Here is a 25,000-nt window from a genome sequence, read left to right as displayed (position 1 = left end):
TGTTTGGTGCATTAGTTATTAAAACACATAAGAGTCAGTCTCATATGTTATCAGGAGGAAAAAGACAGAAGTGCACTTTGAATGTAAAAAAGAAAACGTCTTGACCTCCTTGTTGTTGGGCACAATGTCGAGGGAACGTTTCATTTTGACTCATGAAGCAGCTTCTGGATGATTTACAGCGCGTTCATATTTACAGTCTATGTGGTTAACAAGCGTGTCCACTTGGTTCTGTCTCATGGAGGGGGACTGAAGTGTTGTGCTTTTGTGAAATGCATCTTCAGAGTCAAACACTTCGGAGAAATGTGCAAAAACAAACTCTACAAACATCTGGAAACATTTTGAACTTGACCGAAAGTTTGAGGTCGGAATGTGAGCTCAAGTTTTGACTCAAACGTGCAGAAACTGTTCTGCAGAGTCTCCTCCCTCTCTCTCCCTGTGTGTGTGTGTGTGTGTGTGTGTGTGTGTGTGTGTGTGTGTGTGTGTGTGTGTGTGTGTGTGTGTGTGCGTGTGCGTGTGCGTGTGCGTGTGCGCGTGCTCACCTGTAGACAGGTCCACGAGCTTGAACTCGAAGGGGATCCCGGCCGCCCTGGCGAACATGAAGACGGATCTACATGGCTGAGAGTGCAGGTCGAGGTAAAGCTCCATGGTGTGTTCTTCTTCTTCTGCTGTTCCCTCGGTGTGTTCTCCGTCCTCTCCTGCAGAGCCTGTTATCCTGCGTCCGCGCGGAGCTCCTCCTCCCCTCCTCCCGTCCTCACGTCCTCCGAGCCTTAAACAGACACGACAGTTCAAAGCTCACACTGTTTGAGGTTCAAAGTGTTCAGGTCGTCCCGGTTGAGCAGTCTGACCTTTGACCTCAGCGTGGTTCAACATTTTGTAAACACAGCAGAGATTTTTTTTTTAATCATCTCTGTGTGCCTCCAGTGTGATTCATTCTTTATAATGAGTCAACAGAGCAGACATTCAGTCATCACTCACATTATGAACATCGTTAACCCCTTCATGCATGGATAATTCAATCAAGAAGTAAAATATATAAATATACTTCTACATGTTGGATGAAGAATATAAAAAAGTATAAATTCAATTTGATCAACTTTGCATCCAAGAAAAAACATTTCCCTCCTGGTTTTCTCTGTAAAGCTCCTTTGAGGATCTTTTGGTTTGTGTTGATTTTGGCGCCCCCTGTGGACAAAGCTGTCTTTACAAAGGTTGTCCTATACATGTGTAAATAGTGTTTTTGACAAAGTATCTCACCCTGCTTTAATTTAAAGGAGCAATATGTAACTCTGACCCCTAGTGTTTAAAATGAGTACTGCAGTTTAAATTCTAAACATCATAGAGAGCTGTCCCCCCCCCTCCTCTCTAGAGTCCATGCTCACTCAGGTCACCATGTGGTGGACTCTGAAGCTTCAGTGTTTATCCAGCTCTGCATGGGTCTGTAAACCTTTCTGTGTTCTAACCTCTCTCCATTTTTCAAAAAGCATCTCCAATATTGATCCTAGTTTGAGGACGTTTCTGCTCGTGGAGCTCATTAGGCCTGCTGCCAACACGACCCGGTCCTGAATAGATGAAGAAAATGTATGCATGGATGGAAATGATTGTGGGAACCGTCTCTCCTTAGATGCACAAAAAGTTGAGAGTTGAGTAGAAATACAAATATCGAAAAGGAAAAACAGATTAAAGAGAAAGCTATTTGATGCAGGGGATCATAAAAATAACTTTAAACAAATGCAAACGAGTTAAACTAAGATGAGGAATATGAAAAATGTTCCTTCTTCATCGTGTTAGCATGCAGATATTAGCATTTACCTCAAAGGACTGAAGTGAACATAAACATCTGTTTTATAGACGTTTAAGTCAGTTTGGAAACTTGTGATGAGCATTTGATTCACACTCTTTAATCAGTGTAAACACAATCACAAAATAATCTAACAAAAAAAACTTCATTAGTTTATTAATGTGTATTTGTGTGTTATTATGTTTATGGTTTGACATTTACAGATTAGGTGTGGACACAGAAATCAGAGCAGGAAGGAAATTAACACAACTTTTATTTTGAAAGGCTGTTCTCTGGATTCTGTTCATCGCTCTGCAGAGGTGGAGGTCTCTGGATCCTGATCAGCCCCCCGAGGAGGACGAGGAGTGGACAGATTTTCACAGCTGGAAGTCTTCTGACCGCAGAGTTTCCTGAGGGAGCAACAAAACAAAACAAAAGAGGCTTAACTTACTGAGAACAGATTGTTCAGGACAACTGAAGCTGTATTCACACATACACCAAACTCATGAAACTTTCAGGATGTGGATGCATGAACCCCCACTCCCCAGGGTGGATGATGTTAACCTCTGTATCTCGGGGTCTGGTTAGACAATATTTAAAGTTATTTATTCGTTTTATCTTGAATATTATCGGCTAATGAATGTGTGTATGTACGGTAAGCTCGCTCCCTTGCAGGGTGGGAAACCCCGTCGTCCCTTGTTGATGATGCGCGGGTGTTTTTTTAAATCAGGGGAGACGCTCGCTGCAGACTCACAACACAAACAGCTCGTGGATTTCTCTATTTCTATCTGTTAATACAGGGGTCAGAACCAGAACCCACAGACTGCCTCCTGAACCAGAACAAGACCAGAACATCCACTTGGGTTACAACAGAGACTCTTCATTGGATTTGTTCATGTGTAACTTCTTCTGTAAGATAAATAAATATTACAAACTTTTTGACACATGAAGACACAGGAGAACGTTTAGAGCGGGCACACAGGTCACAGACTTGTCTCAGTGTTTTTAGGAGGGGAGAGTGCGCTGTGAATATTTTGTTGAGTTCAGATCGGGTTCTGGAGCGTCTGGAGGAAACAGCTGCAGAACGTTCACACCGAGGTTATCAGACGTTATATAACAGACTGACGTGATCCAGAAGGAGGAGAGTGATTCCAGTACCTCGCTGGTTTGAGGTCAGCGGTCCGAGGTTTAGGGGAGCTGTGAAGGGTGGAGCGCTTCCCCTGGGGGGCGGAGCTCTCCAGGATATCCAGCAGCCTCTCCATCTTCCATCGAGTGTACGACGACTTCTCTGAGTCCTGCAGAGAAGAAAACAAAAAAACAAACATCAGAGCAGCTTTCATTGCTTTGGAGCTGACCTCTGATATTTAAATTCTGTATAAATACAAAATAAATCTGTTAAATCTTTCAACTCCTCTGTGAGTCCTTAATGCTCTCTGTGTGTTGTATTTTATAACCTAGCCTATGTTGTCTATGTATCCCTGATCCATGTTAAATATCTGAACTGTGTGATATAGAAATGTCCACGTAGGAAAATATTTTGCTGTTGTTTTGTTTTGATTGTCTTTAAACGCAGAGTGTGTAAACTCCTCCACCAGGGGGGGCTCTCAATCAAAACATTTAAAAAATCTAAAGTGGAAGCTGGCAGGAAATCATGGGAGTGATTCTCTCTGCTACTCCACGTGTTTATTTGTCCGGTTTGTTCAATAATGTAAAATATAAAACACATCAGAGCCTCCATGAGGTCAGACATGATCCAAACCAGCTCTTAAAGTCTCCTTAACTGTGAGTTCTGTTCTCATGTTTCATAGTGTAAGAGGGTAAACCGTATCAAGTCTGTGTATGTTGTATGGTCACTGTCTGTGAAGTCATCGACCTCAGAGCAGAGGCTGCGGCCCTTAAAGTGGGACACGGTTTGTGTCAGTGGGTGCAGTCTTGATGGGTCCAGCTGAAGTAGAAAAAACTGATCCTGCTCCTGACCTTTCTCTCTGACAGAGAGGAGTGTCTCAAACATTTGTGTCACCACATTTAGTCCTTCAATGAGGATTTAACTCAAAACATTTGATTTCTAATGCAGATTTTAGGATCGTTTTGACCTTCTTAAGATCTTCAGTAATGGATCCAAACACGTCCACTACAGCAGGATGTTTGTCTGAGCTGCAGGAGTTCAAACCATCGTGGATTTAAAGAGACAGACATCATGAAGAACCAGAGAAGGGGAGTGTTTAAAGTCGTCTGACCTGACTCTGTGATTTGACCTCCAGGATGTGTCGGAGGATGACGGCTGCCTCCTGCTTCACTCCCTCCAGCTGCAACGTCCCGTTCCTCTGCGTCTGCAGGCCGGCCTCCAGCTGAACCAGCTCGTCTGCTCTCTGAAGGTTCTTCTCGGACAGAGCAGCCAGCGTTTCTCTAACAACACAAAGCACACAGTGACACGGTGCCAGCTGAGTGTGTGTGTGGGGGTATAGCTCAGCGGTAGAGCATTTGACTGCAGATCAAGAGGTCTCCGGTTCAAGTCCGGATGCCCCCTATGCCACATTTATACTGGCTCACTGATGTAGGAATAAGTGCAGCTATTTGTCTTAAACATCATTTGATTGTTAAATTAAGGAAACAACAACCATAGTCTGAACTTGAGGAGTGGTCAGCGTACTTAAGTTCTTCCACTGAGGCGAGCTGATGAAAGTAGTCCACGTTTAAGTCTTCCAGCTCCGCCGTCAGCCGCAGGCACGTCTTCCTCAGCTTCTGCGCCTCCTGAAGAAAAGAGACGATGATGGTACAGGTGGTAGTCATGACGTTGATAACGATACCGTAAAGCTAAAGGAATAATGTCCCAACGTCACCACGTCCTGTCCTCTAAGTTCATCTCATAGCGCCTCTCAGGAAAAGTAGTCGTCAATAGCAACAGTCCCACAGTCCAAAGACATGCTCGTTAGGTAACTGCTGACTCTAAAATTGTCTGTAGGTGTGAATGTGAGTGTGTCTGGTTGTCTGTCTCTATATGTCAGCTCTGTGCTTTTCATCCTCTGGTCCTTGTGTGTGTTACCCAAAGAGACCACAAGAGGGTGTCAGTGTGCCAGCAATCATCTCTGTCAAGTACTGATTGATTTGTTGTCTCTGACTGGTACGTTCCCCAAGATGGCTAGGGGATGAGGAGAGTAACAATAAATTATAACCCAGGGAAAAGAAATAGGAACTAAATATGAGCAAAGTTTAAAATGATTTATTAATAAACTAAAACAAAAAGTCCTGGGTGGACTGTGGATCTGAGTTTAGCTCTGGGATAAATAAAGTCTGTTTTGCAGTGTTTAATCTTTTTGAAGCAGCGGTGACATTATTCCTGTCAAGGTTCAAGGTCAACGTTATCATCCCAGAGGGCCGATGTGCTTTACAGCCTGTGTGTGTGTGTGTGTGTGTGTGTGTGACTGCAGATCTAGAGGTCTCTGGTTCAAATCCAGATACCCCCTTAGACTATCTTATGTCATCACGCCTACTGAAGTAAATGTTACACACCAATGCTTTCCATGACACTGTGTCCACACTTCCTCTCTAATCTCCTCAAAGAGTGATGAGGGGGGTCCAGTGGGTGACCAGGGGGACCACTTAAAATCGGATTGACTTTAGCTGCTTTCTCTGCACAGCCTCTACTTTGATGAATCAAGGTTCAATTGTCATGGTGGAACAAACCAAACCAGCTCTGACATCATCATCAGTGTGTGGGGGTATAGCTCAGTGGTAGAGCATTTGACTGCAGATCAAGAGGTCTCCGGTTCAAATCCGGATGCCCCCTAACTGTGATTTATACCACCAGAGTACAGTTCTTACAGTACCTGATCTTTAAACTGTCCAGTGATAATCTTGTCTACACATCTGACCAATTGAAATGTTATGGGGAAGTCTCGTCCTATCAGGAGCTCCGAGACACTGTTTGTGTTTTTCTTTAATGCAGACTGAGAGGAGACACATAAAACAATAAAGCTTCATGTAAACACAGGTCATATTTAGAGGAAAAGACTTCAAAGTTCAGCTTTCTTTCAGTCTGTTGAATCGGAGAGATTTTATCAGTGACATGTTTCACTCTTTAGTTTTCTCACTGCTGCAGGTTAGAAAACTCACACGTTTCCTGTGCTCTAACCTGTCACCAAAACTATCTACTACACTGAAACTACTTTCTGTGTACGGATGCATTGGACCGTGCTCTGCATCCACTGCTCTTTATTCTCACATGTAGCCCCCTCTCTCTCCCCCCTCACTGAATCCTTTATCTGTCATTTCCCACTGTTTGCACACACGCTAAACTCCCACAGGCTGCGGGGACAGACGAGCTCTGAAAGTGATGGTGGGTTTCATCACAGGTGTGTGTCTGTGTTTAAGTTTGTGAGGGGGTATAGCTCAGTGGTAGAGCATTTGACTGCAGATCAAGAGGTCTCCGGTTCAAATCCGGATGCCCCCTGAGACCATCTTATGTCATCACGCCTACTGAAGTAAATGTTACACAACAACCAAACACCAAAAGAAAAAAAAGTGAAAACATCAGAGATGTGGGATCAACTGACCACACTGGATGCTTTTCATGACACTGTATCCTCACTTCCTTCACTTACACACTTCCTCTCTTATCTCCTCTAAGAGACAAAGAGACTGCCTTAATAACTATCGCCCAGTAGCACTCACCTCAGAAGTGATGAAGTGTTTTGAGAGACTCATCAAGATGCAAATCTGCTCCTTGCTCTCTGAGTCTCTGGATCCACTTCAGTTCACATACAGACTGAACAGATCCACAGATGATGCTGTCTCCCAGGTACTACACACCACCCTCACCCATCTGGACAGAAGGAAGGGGGACTATGTGAGACTGCTGTTCATTGATTTTAGTTCAGCTTTCAACACCATAGTCCCCGCCAACCTCCATTCCAAGCTGATCAACCTCGGACTTAACACCTCCCTGTGTGCTTGGATCCTGGACTTCCTGACGAACAGATCCCAGGTGGTCAAAGTGGGCAGACACACCTCCAGCCCCTGCACCCTCAACACCGGAGCACCACAGGGCTGTGTCCTCAGCCCCCTGCTTTTCACCCTGTACACACATGACTGTGTGGCCACAAGCAGCTCCAACATCATTGTGAAATTTGCAGATGACACGGTGGTTGTTGGTCGCATCAGCAACAATGATGAGCAGACGTATACAGGGGAGGTTGGAAACCTGTCACAGTGGTGCCAGGACAACAACCTGCTCCTGAACGTCAGCAAAACCAAGGAGCTGATTGTGGACTTCAGGAGAGGACAGCAGAGGGATTACACCCCACTGAGAATTGATGGGACGCTGGTGGAGAGGGTGTGCAGCTTCCAGTACCTGGGGGTGCAGCTCTCTGAGGATTTAACATGGACAACCCACATAGACAGTCAGGTGAAGAGGGCGAAGCAGCACCTCTATCACCTCAGACAGCTGAGGAAATTCAAAGTCTCTGTGAAGGTCCTGAAGACTTTTTATTCCGGAGCGGTGGAGAGTGTGCTGACTGGAAACATCACCCAGTGGTACGGGAACAGCACTGTACGTGACCGAGGAGCCCTGCAGAGGGTGCTGAAGTCAGCAGAGCGTACCATGGGTACAACACTCCCCACCCTCCAGGACAAGGAGGAGCACAGCCAGGGCAAACAGGATCATGAGTGATCCCCACCACCCAGGTAACGGACTGTTTACGTGGCTACCCTCTGGCAGGCGCCTTCGAACACATCAAGGCGAACACAGAAAGTCTCAGGAAGAGCTTCTTTCCTCAGGCTGTCCGGACTGTTAACTCCACTCTCCTCAGTTAAAAACAAAACAAAACTAAACAAAACAGTACTGTGACTACATGATGCACACACACCACACATTCCAATCTGCACTTTGACACCCTGGACACTTTACACACTGACATGTTACACTGTTTACATTATTCTATATTCTATATTTTGTATATTCAAATAATTATTTTTTTAATTTTAAATTATATTCTATTTTACTGTATATATGTGTATTAGCAATTTGAGTGTTATTGCATGGCCTTGCAGAACAGTCTTTACATTTCACTGCACATCTGTATGAGCATGTGACAAATACAAATCTTGAATCTTGACTGCAGCTGTTTTCACACATGCACTCCTGACAACAAGGAGGAGCGCTCCTGAAATCCTCCTCATCTAGTTGTTCACACATGCACCTCACAGCAGGAGCGATCCCTGTGGAACAGGAGGGGGGGGCGGGGGTCTCCTGAAATAGGTAAGTCACTGTCTTTAGCTCTCAGGCAGTAAAACTAAACTGCTTAACCATACTTTAGGATTTGAGGGGGGTCCAGCCGGTGACCAGGGGGACCACTTAAAATCTGATTGGCCACCCCAAAATCCTTAATGAACCACTTTAGCTGCTTTCTTTGCACTTTGATGAATCAAGGTTCAATTGTCATGATGATTAACAACAGAACTGAACAAACCAAACCAGCTCTGACATCATCATCAGTGTGTGGGGGTATAGCTCAGTGGTAGAGCATTTGACTGCAGATCAAGAGGTCTCTGGTTCAAATCCAGATGCCCCCTAACTGTGATTTATACCACCAGAGTACAGTTCTTACAGTACCTGATCTTTAAACTGTCCAGTAATAATCTTGTCTACACATCTGACCAATTGAAATGTTATGGGGAAGTCTCGTCCTATCAGGAGCTCCGAGACACTGTTTGTGTTTTTCTTTAATGCAGACTGAGAGGAGACACAAAACAATAAAGCTTCATGTAAACACAGGTCATATTTAGAGGAAAAGACTTCAAAGTTCAGCTTTCTTTCAGTCTGTTGAATCGGAGAGATTTTATCAGTGACATGTTTCACTCTTTAGTTTTCTCACTGCTGCAGGTTAGAAAACTCACACGTTTCCTGTGCTCTAACCTGTCACCAAAACTATCTACTACACTGAAACTACTTTCTGTGTACGGATGCATTGGACCGTGCTCTGCATCCACTGCTCTTCATTCTCACATGTAGCCCCCTCTCTCTCCCCCCTCACTGAATCCTTTATCTGTCATGTCCCACTGTTTGCACACACGCTAAACTCCCACAGGCTGCGGGGACAGACGAGCTCTGAAAGTGATGGTGGGTTTCATCACAGGTGTGTGGGGGTATAACTCAGTGGTAGAGCATTTGACTGCAGATCAAGAGGTCTCCAGTTCAAATCCAGATGCCCCCTCAGGTTGTGATCACATGTTTTTCATTAACAGTCATCCTCTTACCTTCTTCCGGGCGAGGCCTTTCGGGGTGATCTCTTCAACATGTTTCTGAATCTCGTCCCTCTCCTCACAAATGGAGCTCTGTCTTCCCCGCAGGACCTCCGTCAGCTTCTGCAGGCCCTCTTTGTCCCTCACCAGGGTCTGCTGGTCCTCAACCCAACGAAGCTCCTTCTTCAGAACTTTTGACGTCTCCTCATCAATCTTTTTATCAGTGACATTCTGTAGCCCCTCAACCTTGCTGTGGTTAGAGGACAGAGGACACATTAGTAATACATTTGATCTGCGGAGGTTTCTGATAGCTGCCGGTGTAACGCGGTCCTGCTCCTTACTTCTGTCTCATTAACACTTCATTCTTCTTCAGGTTGTCCATGGCAGCTTTGTGCTCTTCTCTCTGACAGTTAAGCTGTGCCTTCAGAGACTCCATGTAAGACAGAGTCTGCTCCAGCTGCATCAGCTGCTCCCTCTGCTCCTTTATCTCTGCAGCTGAGGGCAGGAGGAGAGGGAACAAGGAGAGGGAACAAGGAGGTGAGAGGATGTACCTTTTCACCGTCACACTGTGGAGCTCTGTCCGACATTTACATGTATATTTATAATTGCTTGACAATAGATTTTGTTTTATATTAAAAGGCAAACACTCGATTGAAAAAGAAATAAACAAATTAATAATTGCAGCTTTGGTTGTTTCAATTTCTAAAATATCTGTGATCAACAAAAGGGTTTAAAATGTTCCGTACTCTTTTTTGATAAAAATGTATTTTAATGATCGATGATAACAAAACATGGTTTCAATCAGGTATCAAGATAAGTTCTGGTATGGTGGTGCAGAGTGGTCTCACCCTGCTCTGTGACTTCAGCGTTCATTTTGTCGATGTGTTCCTGTAACTCCTGCACATTGTGGCTGTGCTGCAGCTTCAGGATCTCCCCGTCCTGATGTGCAGCCAGATGTTGAATCTCCAGCTGCTCATCCAGCTCGTCCATCTTCTTCTCTTTTGCAGCAACGAAGCGTTTCAGATAGTTGGTGGCGTCTCTCTTATCGTTCTCTATCGCGTTGTGCTGGGACACGAGATCCTGGTTCTCTTTCTCCAGCTTGTCATGCTTCAGCTGACATCTGCAGGATGAAGAGAGACTGAGGTTATACTGTTGTAAAAACACAAAAGCATTGTCCATGTTCCTGTGAAGAAAGGTGACCAATGTTGATGTGCAGTTTAGACATTTTCTTACACTCTACTCTAGTACTTACTTTACTGTCTTAGCTTCTTAGAAAACTGTGGTACAACACTGCCTCTCTTCTCTGCTCTTTACATGACTTGCTGCTATTTATCATACCAAGTCACTTTAATCATCATTTGTCACTTTATCTTGTCATTCTCTGCAAATACTGTCTCAATTCTCAATTCCCTGCATAGTTAAACTTCATCATTCATGTTGTACTAGTATATATCCCCTATTTTTATTTTTATTTATCTTATCTATTCTGTTTAATGTGTATTTTGAGCTTTCTTGTCTGTGCTGCTGCAACGCCCGAATTTCCCCTCTGGGGATCAATAAAGTATTATCCTATCCTAAAACCCAAGTTTGTTGATTTTAGCAGTCTTCTGTTTTTTTCATGATTTGTGGTCTGTCTTGTAAATTGATTCTGTAATGACTCGATGTCATTGTAAATGAGAGTTGCCCCTCAATGAACTTTAGAGTATAAATACGGGTTGAATAAATAATAATAAACATAAAACATCATGGATTTATTACGATAATAAGACGCATATTGTCTCAAATGCAAAGTTTAACTCGAGCTCAGGAAATTAATATCCCCCCAACTGCTCCTCAAAATATCAGATTTAAATGAAATAAAGTGACTTGTATCTGAGTCAGGTCTATTTGACATAGTTATGTTTATGTCCTGTTAGACTAAACTCTTGGACTGTTTGCATTTAGCTGGAGAGGTGCCAGTTCACTTCCTGAACACTGTCGAGGTGTCTTTGAGCAAGTTAATTACATTAATGTCAATAAAGCCTCTTAAATGGATATTAAACTGTTTGACACGGCTGGCTGCAGATATTAAACTGTTTGACACAGCTGGCTGCAGATATTAAATTGTTTGACACAGCTGGCTGCAGATATTAAACTGTTTGACACAGCTGGCTGCAGATATTAAATTGTTTGACACGGCTGGCTGCAGATATTAAATTGTTTGACACAGCTGGCTCCAGATATTAAACTGTTTGACACAGCTGGCTGCAGATATTAAACTGTTTGACACAGCTGGCTGCAGATATTAAATTGTTTGACACAGCTGGCTCCAGATATTAAACTGTTTGACACAGCTGGCTGCAGATATTAAATTGTTTGACACAGCTGGCTGCAGATATTAAATTGTTTGACACAGCTGGCTGCAGATATTAAATTGTTTGACACAGCTGGCTCCAGATATTAAACTGTTTGACACAGCTGGCTGCAGATATTAAATTGTTTGACACAGCTGGCTGCAGATATTAAACTGTTTGACACAGCTGGCTGCAGATATTAAATTGTTTGACACAGCTGGCTGCAGATATTAAACTGTTTGACACAGCTGGCTCCAGATATTAAACTGTTTGACACAGCTGGCTGCAGATATTAAATTGTTTGACACAGCTGGCTGCAGATATTAAATTGTTTGACACAGCTGACTGCAGATATTAAATTGTTTGACACAGCTGGCTGCAGATATTAAATTGTTTGACAAGACTGGCTCCAGATATTAAATTGTTTGACACAGCTGGCTGCAGATATTAAATTGTTTGACAAGGCTGGCTCCAGATATTAAATTGTTTGACAAGGCTGGCTCCAGATATTAAATTGTTTGACAAGGCTGGCTGCAGATATTAAACTGTTTGACACAGCTGGCTCCAGATATTAAATTGTTTGACACAGCTGGCTCCAGATATTAAATTGTTTGACACAGCTGGCTGCAGATATTAAATTGTTTGACAAGGCTGGCTGCAGATATTAAATTGTTTGACAAGGCTGGCTGCAGATATTAAACTGTTTGACACAGCTGGCTCCAGATATTAAATTGTTTGACACAGCTGGCTGCAGATATTAAATTGTTTGACACAGCTGGCTGCAGATATTAAATTGTTTGACACAGCTGGCTGCAGATATTAAATTGTTTTTAATGTGATTAAACTGATGATAGTAACTTCATTATGGACAGTTTTTGCATTATTTCTTACTTTTTTTTTTTTTTTTACAAAACAATAAAACCACAATGAAAATAGTTAATGATTAACTATAAGGTTAAAATAAAACAGGGTAACATTATAAATTAAAAACCGTAAATTTGATACACCAATTAAAAAAAGATGATTTCAATGTTAGCATTAGCATTAGCACAGTCTCATCTCTGCTCCTCCAAATATCAAATAAAACGACTTTTCTGTGTCCTTAACATTGAAATGATCCTCTATTGTTATTTATTGGTGATTACTCTGTGATTTTCGCTCAAGGTTGATAATCTCTTCTTTGATTTTAAGACTTTCGAGGCAAATCTCAGATAAACATTTAAGCTAGGTGCGAAACTGATGTTACCTTCAGGAACTGGAGGAATTTAAAACATTAAACACAAATAAACTAATAATCCTCGAAACTGCAACTACAAAAACTTTTTTTAGAACTATATATTACAAACTAATGTAATATAACATTTTATTATGTTAAACATCAAACGTTATACATTCAGTGCCTCAAAGAAAGTAACGGAAAGGTTAGCTTAGCACATTAGCTTAGCACATTCTTACCTCTCCAACTGCTCCTCCAAATATCGAATTTGCGTCAAATATAACGTCTTTTCTGTGCCTTCAGAGTTGATATTATTCTCCATAGTAAGGTCTTTATGTTGTCGTTTTGTCCTCTGTAATTATTGGCTAAACTCTTCTTTTTAACACTTTCATTAAATACTGTCACCGGAACTTACATTAAAAAATCCTGCTCGCTGTAAAGCTGACGTTGGGTAGGTGTTGCTATGGTGTTGCTATGGTGTCGCTATGGTGTTGCTATGGTGTTGCTATGGTGTTGCTATGGTGTTGCTAGAGAACGCTACCTTGACGGACTCCTCGGAAAGTTTCTCATATCTAAAAACTAAACAACACTTACTCAGAAATAAAGGAGCTTCCCTCCAACTGCTCCTCATCGTGAAAAAAAAAGTGACTTATCTGAGTCGCCAGAATCGATTCTATTCACTGTTTATCTCCACTTTTAAAGAAGCTGAGGTTATTAGACATGTCTGCATTGGTGAGGGTCATTTATTAGGCTACATGTTAGTTAGGCTCCGAACTTATGAAGACAACTTGAAGATTGATGAGGACAGAGACGACTTTTGGTGTATTTATCAATCAATCAATCTTTATTTGCATATTTCATATTCATAACAAATATTATCAGAAGACACTTTACAAAAAGCAGGTAAAAAATCTTACTCATGGCTATATTACAAAAAAACAACTTTAATCCATCATGAGCAACATTTAGCAAACAGGTGACGAGACCAGAGACAACGATGACAGAATGAAACAGCATGTAGGTCTCTATCTCTTCTGAATAATATCTGCAGGGACGTACACTCTGCATCTCTCTCTCTGTCTTCTCTTTATCCGTCTCCGTCCTCTAATCCTCAGTATCAAACAGCACAGAGACGGGTTAACTGGCCAAAGTTACATAGTGCTGAAAACAGGCGAGCGGGGCGCTCTGTGGACATGAGAGAGAGAGACGGCATTCTCCCTGTTGGAGGTTATTGTGCTTTTAAATCGACCCCTGAAACGAATATTTTAAGGTGGATTTGTTACAGATTGTGGCCTAAAGTCTTTACATATGAGCCAGTTTATTCTTCTTTACTGATTTTTGAGAATTAGACCAAAATAAAAGGTGAGTGTTGATTGTGGAGCTGGCTTCAGAATAGAGAGTCAAACTAAAACATTGCTGTGTTGATGATATAAGACAATCACAGACACAGAACTAAGTTACTAGACATCAACAAAACAAATCACTCCGACCGCCTCCGAGTCTGTAATTGCTCACTTTAGAGTCTGGGTCTGTCCTATAAAAGATCAGAGCAGCGAGGTGACTGAACTTAGTGATGTTTAATTTCTGTTTTCATATGCAGCGACATTCTCAGAGGACTCAGGGGGGAACAGATTTGCATGCTGGGTATTTTCATTTCCTCTGTGAGGACCCTGATAAGTCATTCGGCTCCGAGCCTGAGAGGAATGAAACAGGATCCGTCTCCGCTGTGCGACCATGTTTGGACCTGCTGATGTGAAGCTGTGCGGCACCGCCCTCCTGCTGGTCCTGGGCGTGCTCGCCAACGCCTTCAACCTCGGCGTCATGCTGGTGCAGCAGTGGAGGTCCGGAGGTGTGAAGACGCTGGTCGTCATCATCTGCTTCATCTCTCTGGGTAACGTCCTGCTGCAGATTTCCACTTTCATCCTCGTGGCGTCAATCTGGGCCGGCGTGCTCTGCGGCCCGGTCTTACCTTTCCTCTTCTGCGTGGTCGTGGTCGTTTGGCTCAGCAGCAGCTCGGTCAGCTTCTGGTCTGTCGCCTGGCTGAGCGTCTTCTACTGCGTGAGAGTTCTGAGCTTCTCCTCGGCTCTCTTCAGGGCTCTGAAGGAGAACGTCTCCACCGTCCTGAACGCCGCCCTGTGTGTGACCCTGCTGACCTCCTGCCTCATGTTCACACCTTTCTTCTTCCTCCACTTCCAAAGCCAAACTCTGTTTTCAAACGTGACAGAAAAAGCTGCTTGTGTCCTCAGGAAGCCTCTGTTTCCTGCCTGGGTTGACGTAAACATCTATGTGGTCGTCTTCCTCTTCTACCTCACCCTGATGCCGCTGACCGTCATGCTCCCGACGTCACTGCGGCTCGTCGTCTTCCTCTGCCGACACACCGTGCAGAGGAGCAGCTCTCGCTCTGCAGAGTCCTACCTGCTTGTCTGCAGGCTGACCGTGGCTCTGGTCTGGGTTTACCTCGCCACGCTGCTCACCATCTCGCTCTTCTACCTCCACGCCATCTTTGCGTCAGGGCTGAGCGCTGACATGCTCTTCCTCGGCTTGTCGTTTTACTGCGTGGCCTCCGCCATCCTCCTCACCTGCTCCAACAAAAACCTGAGAGAGAAGCTCAGAGTCCTGATGTGCAGGAGGAACAACGCAGACATCCTGACTGAGAGCGCTGCGGATAAGAGCGGAGGAACAGCCAAAGTTTGAGATCATTATAACAACAGATATTCAGCTTCATGTGCATCTACTGTCACATTCAGTTAGGAGATCTTCTAACACTAAAATCTTGTGAATGTTAACGATGATAACTTGTGTTAGCTTGCTCACCGCCATGTTGTTCAGTGTCAGGGTGAAATTATCTATTGTAATGTACTTTATCATCAAACATGACAAGTCAAACAAATCTTTCTAAACAGATTTCTGCATGTGAATGAATATTATATATACAGAGGCCGGCAAAGATCTCTCAGATTTCTTAGTTGTCCTCATTTAATGTTTAAAAAAGTGTTTTTCTTATTTAAAGGAGCAGTATGTAACTCTGACCCCTAGTGTTTAAAATGGGTACTGCAGTCTAAATTCTAAACCTCATAGAGAGCTGTCTCCCCCCCCCCTCCTCTCTAGAGTCCATGCTCACTCAGGTCACCATGTGGTGGACTCTGAAGCTTCAGTGTTTATCCAGCTCTGCATGGGTCTGTAAACCTTTCTGTGTTCTAACCTCTCTCCATTTTTCAAAAAGCATCTCCAATATTGATCCTAGTTTGAGCACGTTTCTGCTCGTGGAGCTTATTAGAAACATGCAGAGGCTTTTTAGGTCGGGTACAATCACTTCTATCTGAACCACTTCTCTCGCCCGCTTCCATCGCTGCAACACCTGTTGACCTGATAACTGCTCTCATATCTGACAAACTGAGGGGTGTCCAAAACGGCCATGTGGGGGCGTGTCTTAAAAGCGCCTACCTTCTCTGGTCCAAACAAATCCAGAGCATTCAGGAGCAGAATCTAAAGTTAGAAGGAGGACATACTGGCTGCTGCATTGTTGTCAGAGAAGCCAGCACTTCAACATGTTTCCTTAATGATCACATAGTAAGATACCTTTATCATCTCACTCTCTACACAGCTCACTGATTGGACCTTTAAAGTTAACTTTCATCCACCATATTTTGGTTCTTTCTATTAAAGAGTTGATGCTGATTGATTATGATTTTGTCTGAGTGTGTTCTTAAGTGTCCATGTTGTTGCAGTTCCTCTAGGCTCCAGCAGAGGTCGATAAAGCCTACAGTTTGTACAGTTCATGTTTGAAGTTTCACCCGCTGCTTTGTTTACAGTGGAGACCACTCAGAGTTGTGTGTGACAGACAGGCATTCAGAAAGTCTCTCACCTCCACCTGGAATGCAAAGAAAGAGAAAGATGTCAACAGGGTCGGACTGACTGAATGTTTTTCCTTAAATGGCACTTTTTGAAGAAACTGCAGGAGGGTAACGGTCATTTTAGAAAAATGTATGCAAACACAAATCTAGCAGTAAAAACATGAAGTACTACCTCATGGGATTAAATAAGAAGAAGCCTACTAGTAAGGTCACTGAATATTTACACCTGAGCTGAACAGAATTTGTGTTTTTTAGAGATTCATGCACGTACACACAAATAATGAGCTACCACACCAGGTCCGACCTTCATGGGTTTTTTGGGGAAAATCTGTTTTCACCCAAAGGATACTCTAATGGTTTTCACATCTGCACTCCTGAAAATATCTAGATCATTTCAGGAGGATCATGCAAGCGCTACAGAGTGCACAGCTTTGTGTTGTAGTACTTGAAATCGGTCTTAGTCTCAGCCTCGTCTTGGAATCGAAAGCATTTTTACTCGGTCATGTCTCGGTCTCAGGTTGGGCGGACTCCGGATTTTAAATCAAGACCGTTCAAGACCACCACTTTTTCCACGTCATCACTGTGATTTTTATCCCTCGTTTACGGCCACAATCTTCCCGGTGTTACGGTCTAAGTGAGTGACACGCCCCCTAAACACAAGATGATGGTTTTTCAGAGATAGTTATGGTCTTGGTCTTGGTCTCTGTCTCGCCCTGCCTTGGTCTTGGGCTTGACTTGGTCTCAATCCTTAAGTCCCCATGTGGGATCCCTATGTCTTGGTCTAGGAGCACTCTGGTCTCGATCAGTGTGGCTACACCAGCACAGCCAGCACTTTTCTGCTAGGGAAAAATGCTAGGTGGAAACCGCTATAAAAAATTCAGCTCCCTTAAAAATGTGTGCTCAAACAGGCCGTTTGTAGATTTTCCCTTCATGACATCACAAAGGGCAGTAGCCCCTCCCCCAGGTGGGTGACACTCCCACAGCTAGGTGTTTGTTCTGCCCTCTGAGTCTGCCTTCTCACCGTAAACAATAGGACATGGAGCGAGATAGACCAAGTACACCCAAGCCCTTCCAGAGAGGGAGCGTGGTCAGACACAGCTCATTTACATATTTAAAGGTACAGACACAGAAACAGTCTGTTCTGAGCAGGGCTGAAATAGAGGGGTTTATAGACATGATCAAATACAGGATCAGAGTGGATTTAGAACAAGAAACTTCACACACATGTTGAAGAGGAGCTCTGACACTTATTTAAACTGAAGAAGAAGAGGATATGTGACCTTTAACTCTTACAATTTCAAATATTCTATTCTCGTCTCTCTTTAATAATTGCCAGAAGGAGAAATTCAACAACGTTAACCCTGAAAATCCTTTTATACAAGTAATATCTGATTAAATCTTCAGAGATTACTCGACCAGCTGCAGGTATTTTACCTTAATGCCACAGTTAGCTCCAGCTCTGCTTTGAAATACGACACTAACAACTTCAAGTTTCCTCTTATCACCAAAAGCTGCGGCAAACTGATGTTTCCTGACGTAAACTCAAAGAAGCAGGAAAGCCTGTTATATTAGACTGCAGACGAGACGTCCTTTAAATCAGATTAGCAGCAGCACACGTCTCTGGCTCTGTTTTCATCTCTCGTCTTTCCGTCTTTTTACCCATTTTGTCTCTTTTGTTGTGGCGAGGTCTGCTCAGAGGTCAGCCTGGGTCAAACTGAAGAAAAAACACTAATGGCCTCCCGCGGCGTCCCGCTAACCCCCCCCTCAGGAGACATTTTCCATAGATCTGCACACAGAGAGTCGGCTGAAGGCGGCCCGCTTCCATCCACGCGTCTGGTTTGCATTAAACGGACACATGTGGTCTTTGTTTTGAGAAGTGCGGCTGACATGGACGTTAAAAAGCAGCCGAATGAAAAATGGATTTCTCAGCCGAAAGGTTTTACTTCAGAGCCCGAGTTTCAATTTAAACAGGAGGTAGTGTAATGACAGGAAGCGCAGGGTTCGGCTGAAGGCGGGGTGGAGCTGAGACACACTCCACATGAATCTGTGCCAACATGTTAGATGTTTCAGCTCCATGTCGGACTTTAACAGCTGGTTGTTGCCGTAAAAAGTAAGACAACGTTTCCGTCCGCGGGCTGAGATTTCAGATTTATACTCGGCTCGCTCACACAAAGGCTTGGTGTGTTCGGCTCGGGCACACATGGAGGTTGATGGACACATCAGCTGTGGCAGGGATCGAACCTGTGACCTTTTCTTTATGACCAGACAATCTATTTAACAAGTGGACCACCCGGCAAACACAAACAGAGGAAACATGAAGAAAGCTTCTTAAAGTCATGCAGAGATATTCTCTAAAGTCCAGAAATCCCACGATAAGCCCAAAACTAACAATCGTTTCATCCCTCTAATAATGACCCAATCATTCCCACAACCTCCAAACTCACAGCAAGCAAGAATGTGGATCTATCATTCTGGATCTTCATTCATTTAATATCTCCCCCCCCAGTGCATGTAATGTTTGGTTTAAAAGATTAAGAGGCTTTCAAATGACTTCCTCCTTCCTGTTCAGAGACGCTGCAGAACAGATACTTTCCCCTGACTTTCCTTTACCTTTTTATTTTACATTATGAGTATCTTTTCATGTGACACTGACCTATAGCTGCAGGTATCGCAGCTCCTTGTCCCCACATTTAAAACGGCTTATTCTTATCTCTCTTTTGTTTTACTGACACACAGGAAACACTCAGCAGAGAGCGAGGTAACCATGAGCGAAAGTCAAAGTTGATTTCTTCTCTTATCAGCGATGAAGCATTTTGTCACACTCTGCTTCCACTCAGTTACCTGAAACCTGCAGGAGGATTCTTCTCACCTCGCCCACACACACACACACACACACACACGCACACACACGCACACACACACACACACACACACACACACACACACACGCACACACACGCACACACACACACACACACACACACACACACACACACACACACACACACACACACACACACACACACACACGCGCACACACACACACACACACACGCGCACACACACACACACACACACACACACACGCACACACACGCACACACACGCACGCACACACACACACGCACACACACGCACACACACGCACACACACACGCACACACACACAGGGGGGCTGGAGCCGATCCCAGCTGTCATTGGGCGAGGGACTGGGTTACACCTGGACTGTTCACCAGCCAATCACAGACAGACAACCAGACAGTCAGACGGGGATTCAAACCAGGAACCTCCTCACAGAGAGACTCCCGACAGACGGGGATTCAAACCAGGAACCTCCTCGCAGAGAGACTCCCGACAGACGGGGATTCAAACCAGGAACCTCCTCGCAGAGAGACTCCCGACAGACGGGGATTCAAACCAGGAACCTCCTCGCAGAGAGACTCCCGACAGACGGGGATTCAAACCAGGAACCTCCTCGCAGAGAGACTCCCAACAGACGGGGATTCAAACCAGGAACCTCCTCGCAGAGAGACTCCTGTCAGATGGGGATTCAAACCAGGAACCTCCTCACAGAGAGACTCCAGTCAGATGGGGATTCAAACCAGGAACCTCCTCACAGAGAGACTCCAGTCAGATGGGGATTCAAACCAGGAACCTCCTCACAGAGAGACTCCTGTCAGATGGGGATTCAAACCAGGAACCTCCTCACAGAGAGACTCCTGTCAGATGGGGATTCAAACCAGGAACCTCCTCACAGAGAGACTCCAGTCAGATGGGGATTCAAACCAGGAACCTCCTCACAGAGAGACTCCTGTCAGATGGGGATTCAAACCAGGAACCTCCTCACAGAGAGACTCCTGTCAGACAGGGATTCAAACCAGGAACCTCCTCACAGAGAGACTCCTGTCAGACAGGGATTCAAACCAGGAACCTCCTCACAGAGAGACTCCAGTCAGACGGGGATTCAAACCAGGAACCTCCTCACAGAGAGACTCCAGTCAGATGGGGATTCAAACCAGGAACCTCCTCACAGAGAGACTCCTGTCAGATGGGGATTCAAACCAGGAACCTCCTCACAGAGAGACTCCAGTCAGACGGGGATTCAAACCAGGAACCTCCTCACAGAGAGACTCCAGTCAGACGGGGATTCAAACCAGGAACCTCCTCACAGAGAGACTCCTGTCAGATGGGGATTCAAACCAGGAACCTCCTCACAGAGAGACTCCTGTCAGACAGGGATTCAAACCAGGAACCTCCTCACAGAGAGACTCCTGTCAGACGGGGATTCAAACCAGGAACCTCCTCACAGAGAGACTCCTGTCAGATGGGGATTCAAACCAGGAACCTCCTTGATATTCTATTAAAGGAGCATTCTCCATGAATCAGGTCTAACTCAGGACCATGAACCTTTTTAGACAACAGGCTTGAAGGTCGTGATAAAATAAAGTGTAGTTCTTTTCCACGTCGTTCATCCTGCAGTGTTCTCTGAGTGTTTCATCGTCAGACACACCGCTCGAGGCTTTAAACACAAAGGGAGGTCTGCTGTGTCAAACAGGAAAACAGACCAACACATCATTACATAACATCTTTACACACGCTGGCTACAAGAGCAGGGCCGATTCTAGAGGCTGTTGGGGCCCTCGGCAAAAGTCAATTTGGGGGGGCCTCAAACCAGCGTTCATCTCCATCATGTCTGCATCGTCCCCACGCTGACTCCTCTTTCTTTTCTTTTCTCTCCTATAGACGGATAATTCCTCTTGATGAACTTAGCTCTCAGCAAGGCAACGAGAGGGAGTGCTCTCAGATGGGGCCCCCTTAGGGAGGTCTCCTACTGTCGTTGCAAAATTTGCACATTTCTTTGGTTTAACTTTGTGAGCCCTCGGGGGCCCCCCTTACTGGTCTAGGTGCCCTCTTACTGGTCTGGGGCCTCAAGCAGTTTCCTGCCTCGCCTGTTGACAAGCAGCTCCTCTGTGCAGGAGATGAACTCAGACGTGATGCTGAACGTCTCCAGTCTGAGGAGCGCTCGAGGTAACCCGAAGAAGAAAACCGTCTCCAGTCCGTGGCGTGCGTGAGCAGACGCAGCGAGGGTTAACCGAATCGAGGCCGAGTCACAAACATGTAAACAACAGCTCAGCATCAGCTCACTGGAATGCCACGCTCTGCCCTTTTTCTATGTGTGTGTTTTTATGGTTTTTGCATTTTTTTTTCTAAAAGGGAAAAAAGGAAAACACGGAGCGGCCATTATGAGAATCAGTCCGTGTGATTAAGAGATCAAAGATCCCGTTCACAGCAGACCAACAGCTGCTGCATCAGGACCAGCTGGGAACTACAAAAACCTTTTCATCTGAAAGATGTGGAGCGTGAGTTCACCTGGACAAAGAGATGTGAAGCTGATAGAACTCACCTGCAGGTGTTAGACTGATGTTTTTACATTTGGATGTTCATGTTGTGGATTTGATGCTCAGTGAGGCTCGATCATTCACAAAGAGCCGGTGCCACTTGAGAAGATTCCTTTTAAATTTACTGGACTTGGCAGCGACTTGGATCCTGATTCTGAAGCGTATTTCTTTACTAATTGAGAGCCGCTGTCCTGTGCTGGACCTCTGCCACCTCTCGTAAAAAGAACTGAGGAGGAACATGTATTGGGACCATGTGTGGGAGAACATGAGATCGCTTGTTTATATAATTCACCTGATGACATCGAGCCGGCGTGGGTTACATCACAGTAACAAAGCCCGCTCACTGAAGACAATAAAGAGTTTGTGCAGAGTCGGGATGACATGACAGACCTGCTGCTGATCAAGAACACTCCTCTGGAAACGCAGTAAAGATACATGAAGCGTGATGGAAACACGGACTGTACGTTTCAAAGCTCTCTCAGATGTCGCCCGGAGCAGAAATCGACTCGTTTGTTGAGTTAAATCTCGATGTGTGGAGACAAAAATACATTTATAGCCCGGGATGAACTGCCAAACTTGGAACAGCAAATGCAAAATGATGAAACACGCTTAGTGCCTTTATGTAAAAATAATCCTTAATATCACGCCTGGACAAGAAGAAAAACACAAGTCCCTTTGAGAACGTCTGACTGCCTTGTCATGACAGATTTATTTTACTGAACCAGGAAAGAACAAAGGACTTGCCAGAGGTGTGTATGTGACTTCTAGTGTTTCTGGAGCCAGCCTCTAGTGGACACTCGAGGAACTGCAGGATTTTTGCACTTCCACATTGGCTTCATCTTTCAACACCGGAGGTTGCTGCTTGGATAGAACCAATAGAGCTCAACAGTTACCGCCCACTTTTTCTGGAAGTAAATTCACACGTTCAAATCCTCCGATGACATTTCACAAAATATCCTCATGTCAAGAGATTGAAGCCTGTAACCATGACAACCAGCTACCCCAATACTTGTGACTATAAAACAATTTGATCCACGCTGCAGAAAAAAGGAAACGTTACAACACTGTACATAATATTCTTCAGGAGTCAAGGAACTCCACATCCCACAATCCATTGCAAATGATACCTCTTCTCCATAACTTTGGTCGTTGTTATCGTGTTTATACTGTTATTGTAAGAGTTGCTGAATATATAAACTACATTCACTACGCCACGACAAGGTTATTAGTACTTTTCCTGTTAGCTAACTAGCTAACTATAGCGAAACTATCCGTTACCATTTGGTGCCGAGGGGGCAGGAGACATTGCCATGGTTACAGAGAGCTCCACCAATCAGAAGTATCACTGTGACACTCTTTGGTCGAACCAACTATGTGCATACTGCCACCCGGTGTATGGGACTGTGAACAGACGCAGGTGTACTCTGAATGATGTTTGTGATGTGAGAGCAGAGGTCGCTTCAGGTGTGAGCTCAGGTGGGAAAGTCTGTGAGTGTAACTACTCAAGATTTTAGGTGAACAGGGTATCATTCGCTGTGTTTTGCTTTCAGACTGAATGTTATTGTTGTGAGTCTAAATCAGTGTCATTATTAAATGTTGTTGTGTTTCTGTTTTACATCCAACAGGAACACTCAGAGTTTAAATAACAGGGTGAAGACCCACAAACATGTGAGCGACCTCGGTGTCAGCTTCAACTGTAATGGGACCCTGAACGCCACACATCTGCATCCAGTAACAGAGAGTACACTTTCATTCACAGCCTCTCCCTTCCCTCTGTCATTACACTTTAAGATAACAGGCCTCAGTCCAGATTTCAATTCCTCGTCGGGCGATCACGTTTTATTACAGCTCCTTTTTTTTTCTTCTTCACATCCACACAATCCACAGAAAACCTGACAGCCATTACTGAGGAAAGCTCTGCTAAATACTTCACTGCTATTTGTGGTTGTAATTACAGAAATGATCTCAAACTGACTCACAGAGACACCCCCCCCCCCCCCCCCCCCCCCCAGCTGAGTCTGACTGTGGAGCTTTTGTGTGTTTTTCTCACACAGCTGCAAAAATAAATCAACAGATTTCTCCCCCCTGTATGAACTGATCCCTTTGTTCTTTATCGTAGTGGAAGTGGAATAACTATCCAGGACTCTGATTGGGTCGAAAATAAAAAGATAAAGTTTATTTTCATTTGTTTCTCTCTGTAGTCACAGCTGTCTTTGGAAAGGTCGTTGTTAATTGGCTAAATGAATGACCATGATGCTTAAAGGTCCAATCAGTGAGCTGTGTAGAGAGTGAGATGATAAAGGTATCTTACTATCTGATCATTAAGGAAACATGTTGAAGTGCTGGCTTCTCTGACAACAATGCAGCAGTCAGTATGTCCTCCTTCTAACTTTAGATTCTGCTCCTGAATGCTCTGGATTTGTTTGGACCAGAGAAGGTAGGCGCTTTTAAGACACGCCCCCACACGGCCGTTTTGGACGCCCCTCAGTTTGTCAGATATGAGAGCAGTTATCAGGTCAACAGGTGTTGCAGCGATGGAAGCGGGCAAGAGAAGTGGTTCAGATAGAAGTGATTGTACCCGACCTAAAAAGCCTCTGCATGTTTCTAATAAGCTCCACGAGCAGAAACGTGCTCAAACTAGGATCAATATTGGAGATGCTTTTGAAAAATGGAGAGAGGTTAGAACACAGAAAGGTTTACAGACCCATGCAGAGCTGGATAAACACTGAAGCTTCAGAGTCCACCACATGGTGACCTGAGTGAGCATGGAGTCTAGAGAGGAGGGGGGGGGGGAAGACAGCTCTCTATGAGGTTTAGAATTTAGACTGCAGTACCCATTTTAACCACTAGGTGTCAGAGTTACCTTGCTCAAGGGCACCTTGGCAGTGCAGAGGAAGTGAACTGGCACCTCTTCAGCTACCTGAACAGACTAGGTCTGCACCGGGACTTGAACCTTGTTGGCGACCCTCCAGTCCCCACAGACTGAGCCACTGACGCCCCATTCACATCAACCATTAAAATAAAAGTGACTGTAGTCTTTCAAAAAGTGTGCTACTGAAAAGTACTGAAGGGTTAAAATGTTGATGATCTTAATTTAATTTTCTATCGTGTCATTAGTGTGATGGAGTTTATAGCAGTATCAGGGTTAACTGAGGCTGTGGTGGAGGGGCCCAAAGTGAGAT

At 44.5% G+C, this 25,000-nt stretch overlaps 3 protein-coding genes and 4 non-coding genes across 8 annotated transcripts in view; 5 read left to right on the top strand and 2 right to left on the bottom strand.

The window, feature by feature from the left end:
• The window catches only part of gstt1a (glutathione S-transferase theta 1a), a 124,989-nt gene that overhangs the window by 6,691 nt on the left and 93,298 nt on the right, over positions 1–25,000 (bottom strand). Inside the window, exon 2 of one of the 2 annotated variants that reach the window (XM_061039033.1) lies at positions 540–684. In XM_061039033.1, coding sequence (XP_060895016.1) covers positions 540–645 — 106 coding nt within the window. In that variant the 5' untranslated portion in view covers positions 646–684. Of the gene's footprint in view, positions 1–539; positions 719–25,000 lie in introns of those variants that run through there. The other variant, XM_061039032.1, reaches the window with a different exon arrangement.
• Positions 2,022–13,006, bottom strand: LOC132975007 (kinesin-like protein KIF20B). The gene is made up of 8 exons (XM_061039353.1): positions 12,805–13,006; positions 9,865–10,136; positions 9,358–9,511; positions 9,032–9,266; positions 4,428–4,528; positions 4,015–4,183; positions 2,936–3,072; positions 2,022–2,187 (listed from the first exon to the last, which is right to left on the bottom strand). The coding sequence occupies exons 1-8, from the start codon at positions 12,885–12,887 to the stop codon at positions 2,082–2,084; spliced, it is 1,257 nt and encodes a 418-aa protein (XP_060895336.1). The 5' UTR covers positions 12,888–13,006; the 3' UTR covers positions 2,022–2,081.
• On the top strand, positions 4,233–4,304 carry trnac-gca (transfer RNA cysteine (anticodon GCA)). Its single transcript has one exon. It is a non-coding gene; the product is annotated as a tRNA-Cys (tRNA).
• On the top strand, positions 5,493–5,564 carry trnac-gca (transfer RNA cysteine (anticodon GCA)). Its single transcript has one exon. It is a non-coding gene; the product is annotated as a tRNA-Cys (tRNA).
• trnac-gca (transfer RNA cysteine (anticodon GCA)) lies at positions 6,156–6,227 on the top strand. The gene has a single exon. It is a non-coding gene; the product is annotated as a tRNA-Cys (tRNA).
• Positions 8,276–8,347, top strand: trnac-gca (transfer RNA cysteine (anticodon GCA)). The gene has a single exon. It is a non-coding gene; the product is annotated as a tRNA-Cys (tRNA).
• Positions 14,265–16,108, top strand: LOC132974737 (taste receptor type 2 member 40). Its single transcript, XM_061038998.1, has one exon. It carries the CDS (start codon positions 14,300–14,302, stop codon positions 15,257–15,259), a length of 960 nt encoding a protein of 319 aa, XP_060894981.1. The 5' UTR covers positions 14,265–14,299; the 3' UTR covers positions 15,260–16,108.

The sequence above is a fragment of the Labrus mixtus genome, chromosome 5, assembly GCF_963584025.1.
Source record: "Labrus mixtus chromosome 5, fLabMix1.1, whole genome shotgun sequence".
NCBI classification, from domain to species: domain Eukaryota; kingdom Metazoa; phylum Chordata; class Actinopteri; order Labriformes; family Labridae; genus Labrus; species Labrus mixtus.
Note: the sequence above shows the minus strand (reverse complement) of the source record. Positions and strands in the feature narration are given on the sequence as shown.

Bases quoted from the DNA above. Each gene is read 5' to 3' on its own strand.
- LOC132975007 (XM_061039353.1), bottom strand. From the start codon at position 12,887: ATGGAGAATAATATCAACTCTGAAGGCACAGAAAAGACGTTATATTTG. The intron at 4,184-4,427 runs GTACGCTGACCA...TTGTGTTGTTAG, and splicing joins GCCTCAGTGGAAGAACTTAA to AGAAACGCTGGCTGCTCTGT. The intron at 2,188-2,935 runs GTACTGGAATCA...TTGCTCCCTCAG, and splicing joins GCTGACCTCAAACCAGCGAG to GAAACTCTGCGGTCAGAAGA.
- LOC132974737 (XM_061038998.1), top strand. From the start codon at position 14,300: ATGTTTGGACCTGCTGATGTGAAGCTGTGCGGCACCGCCCTCCTGCTG.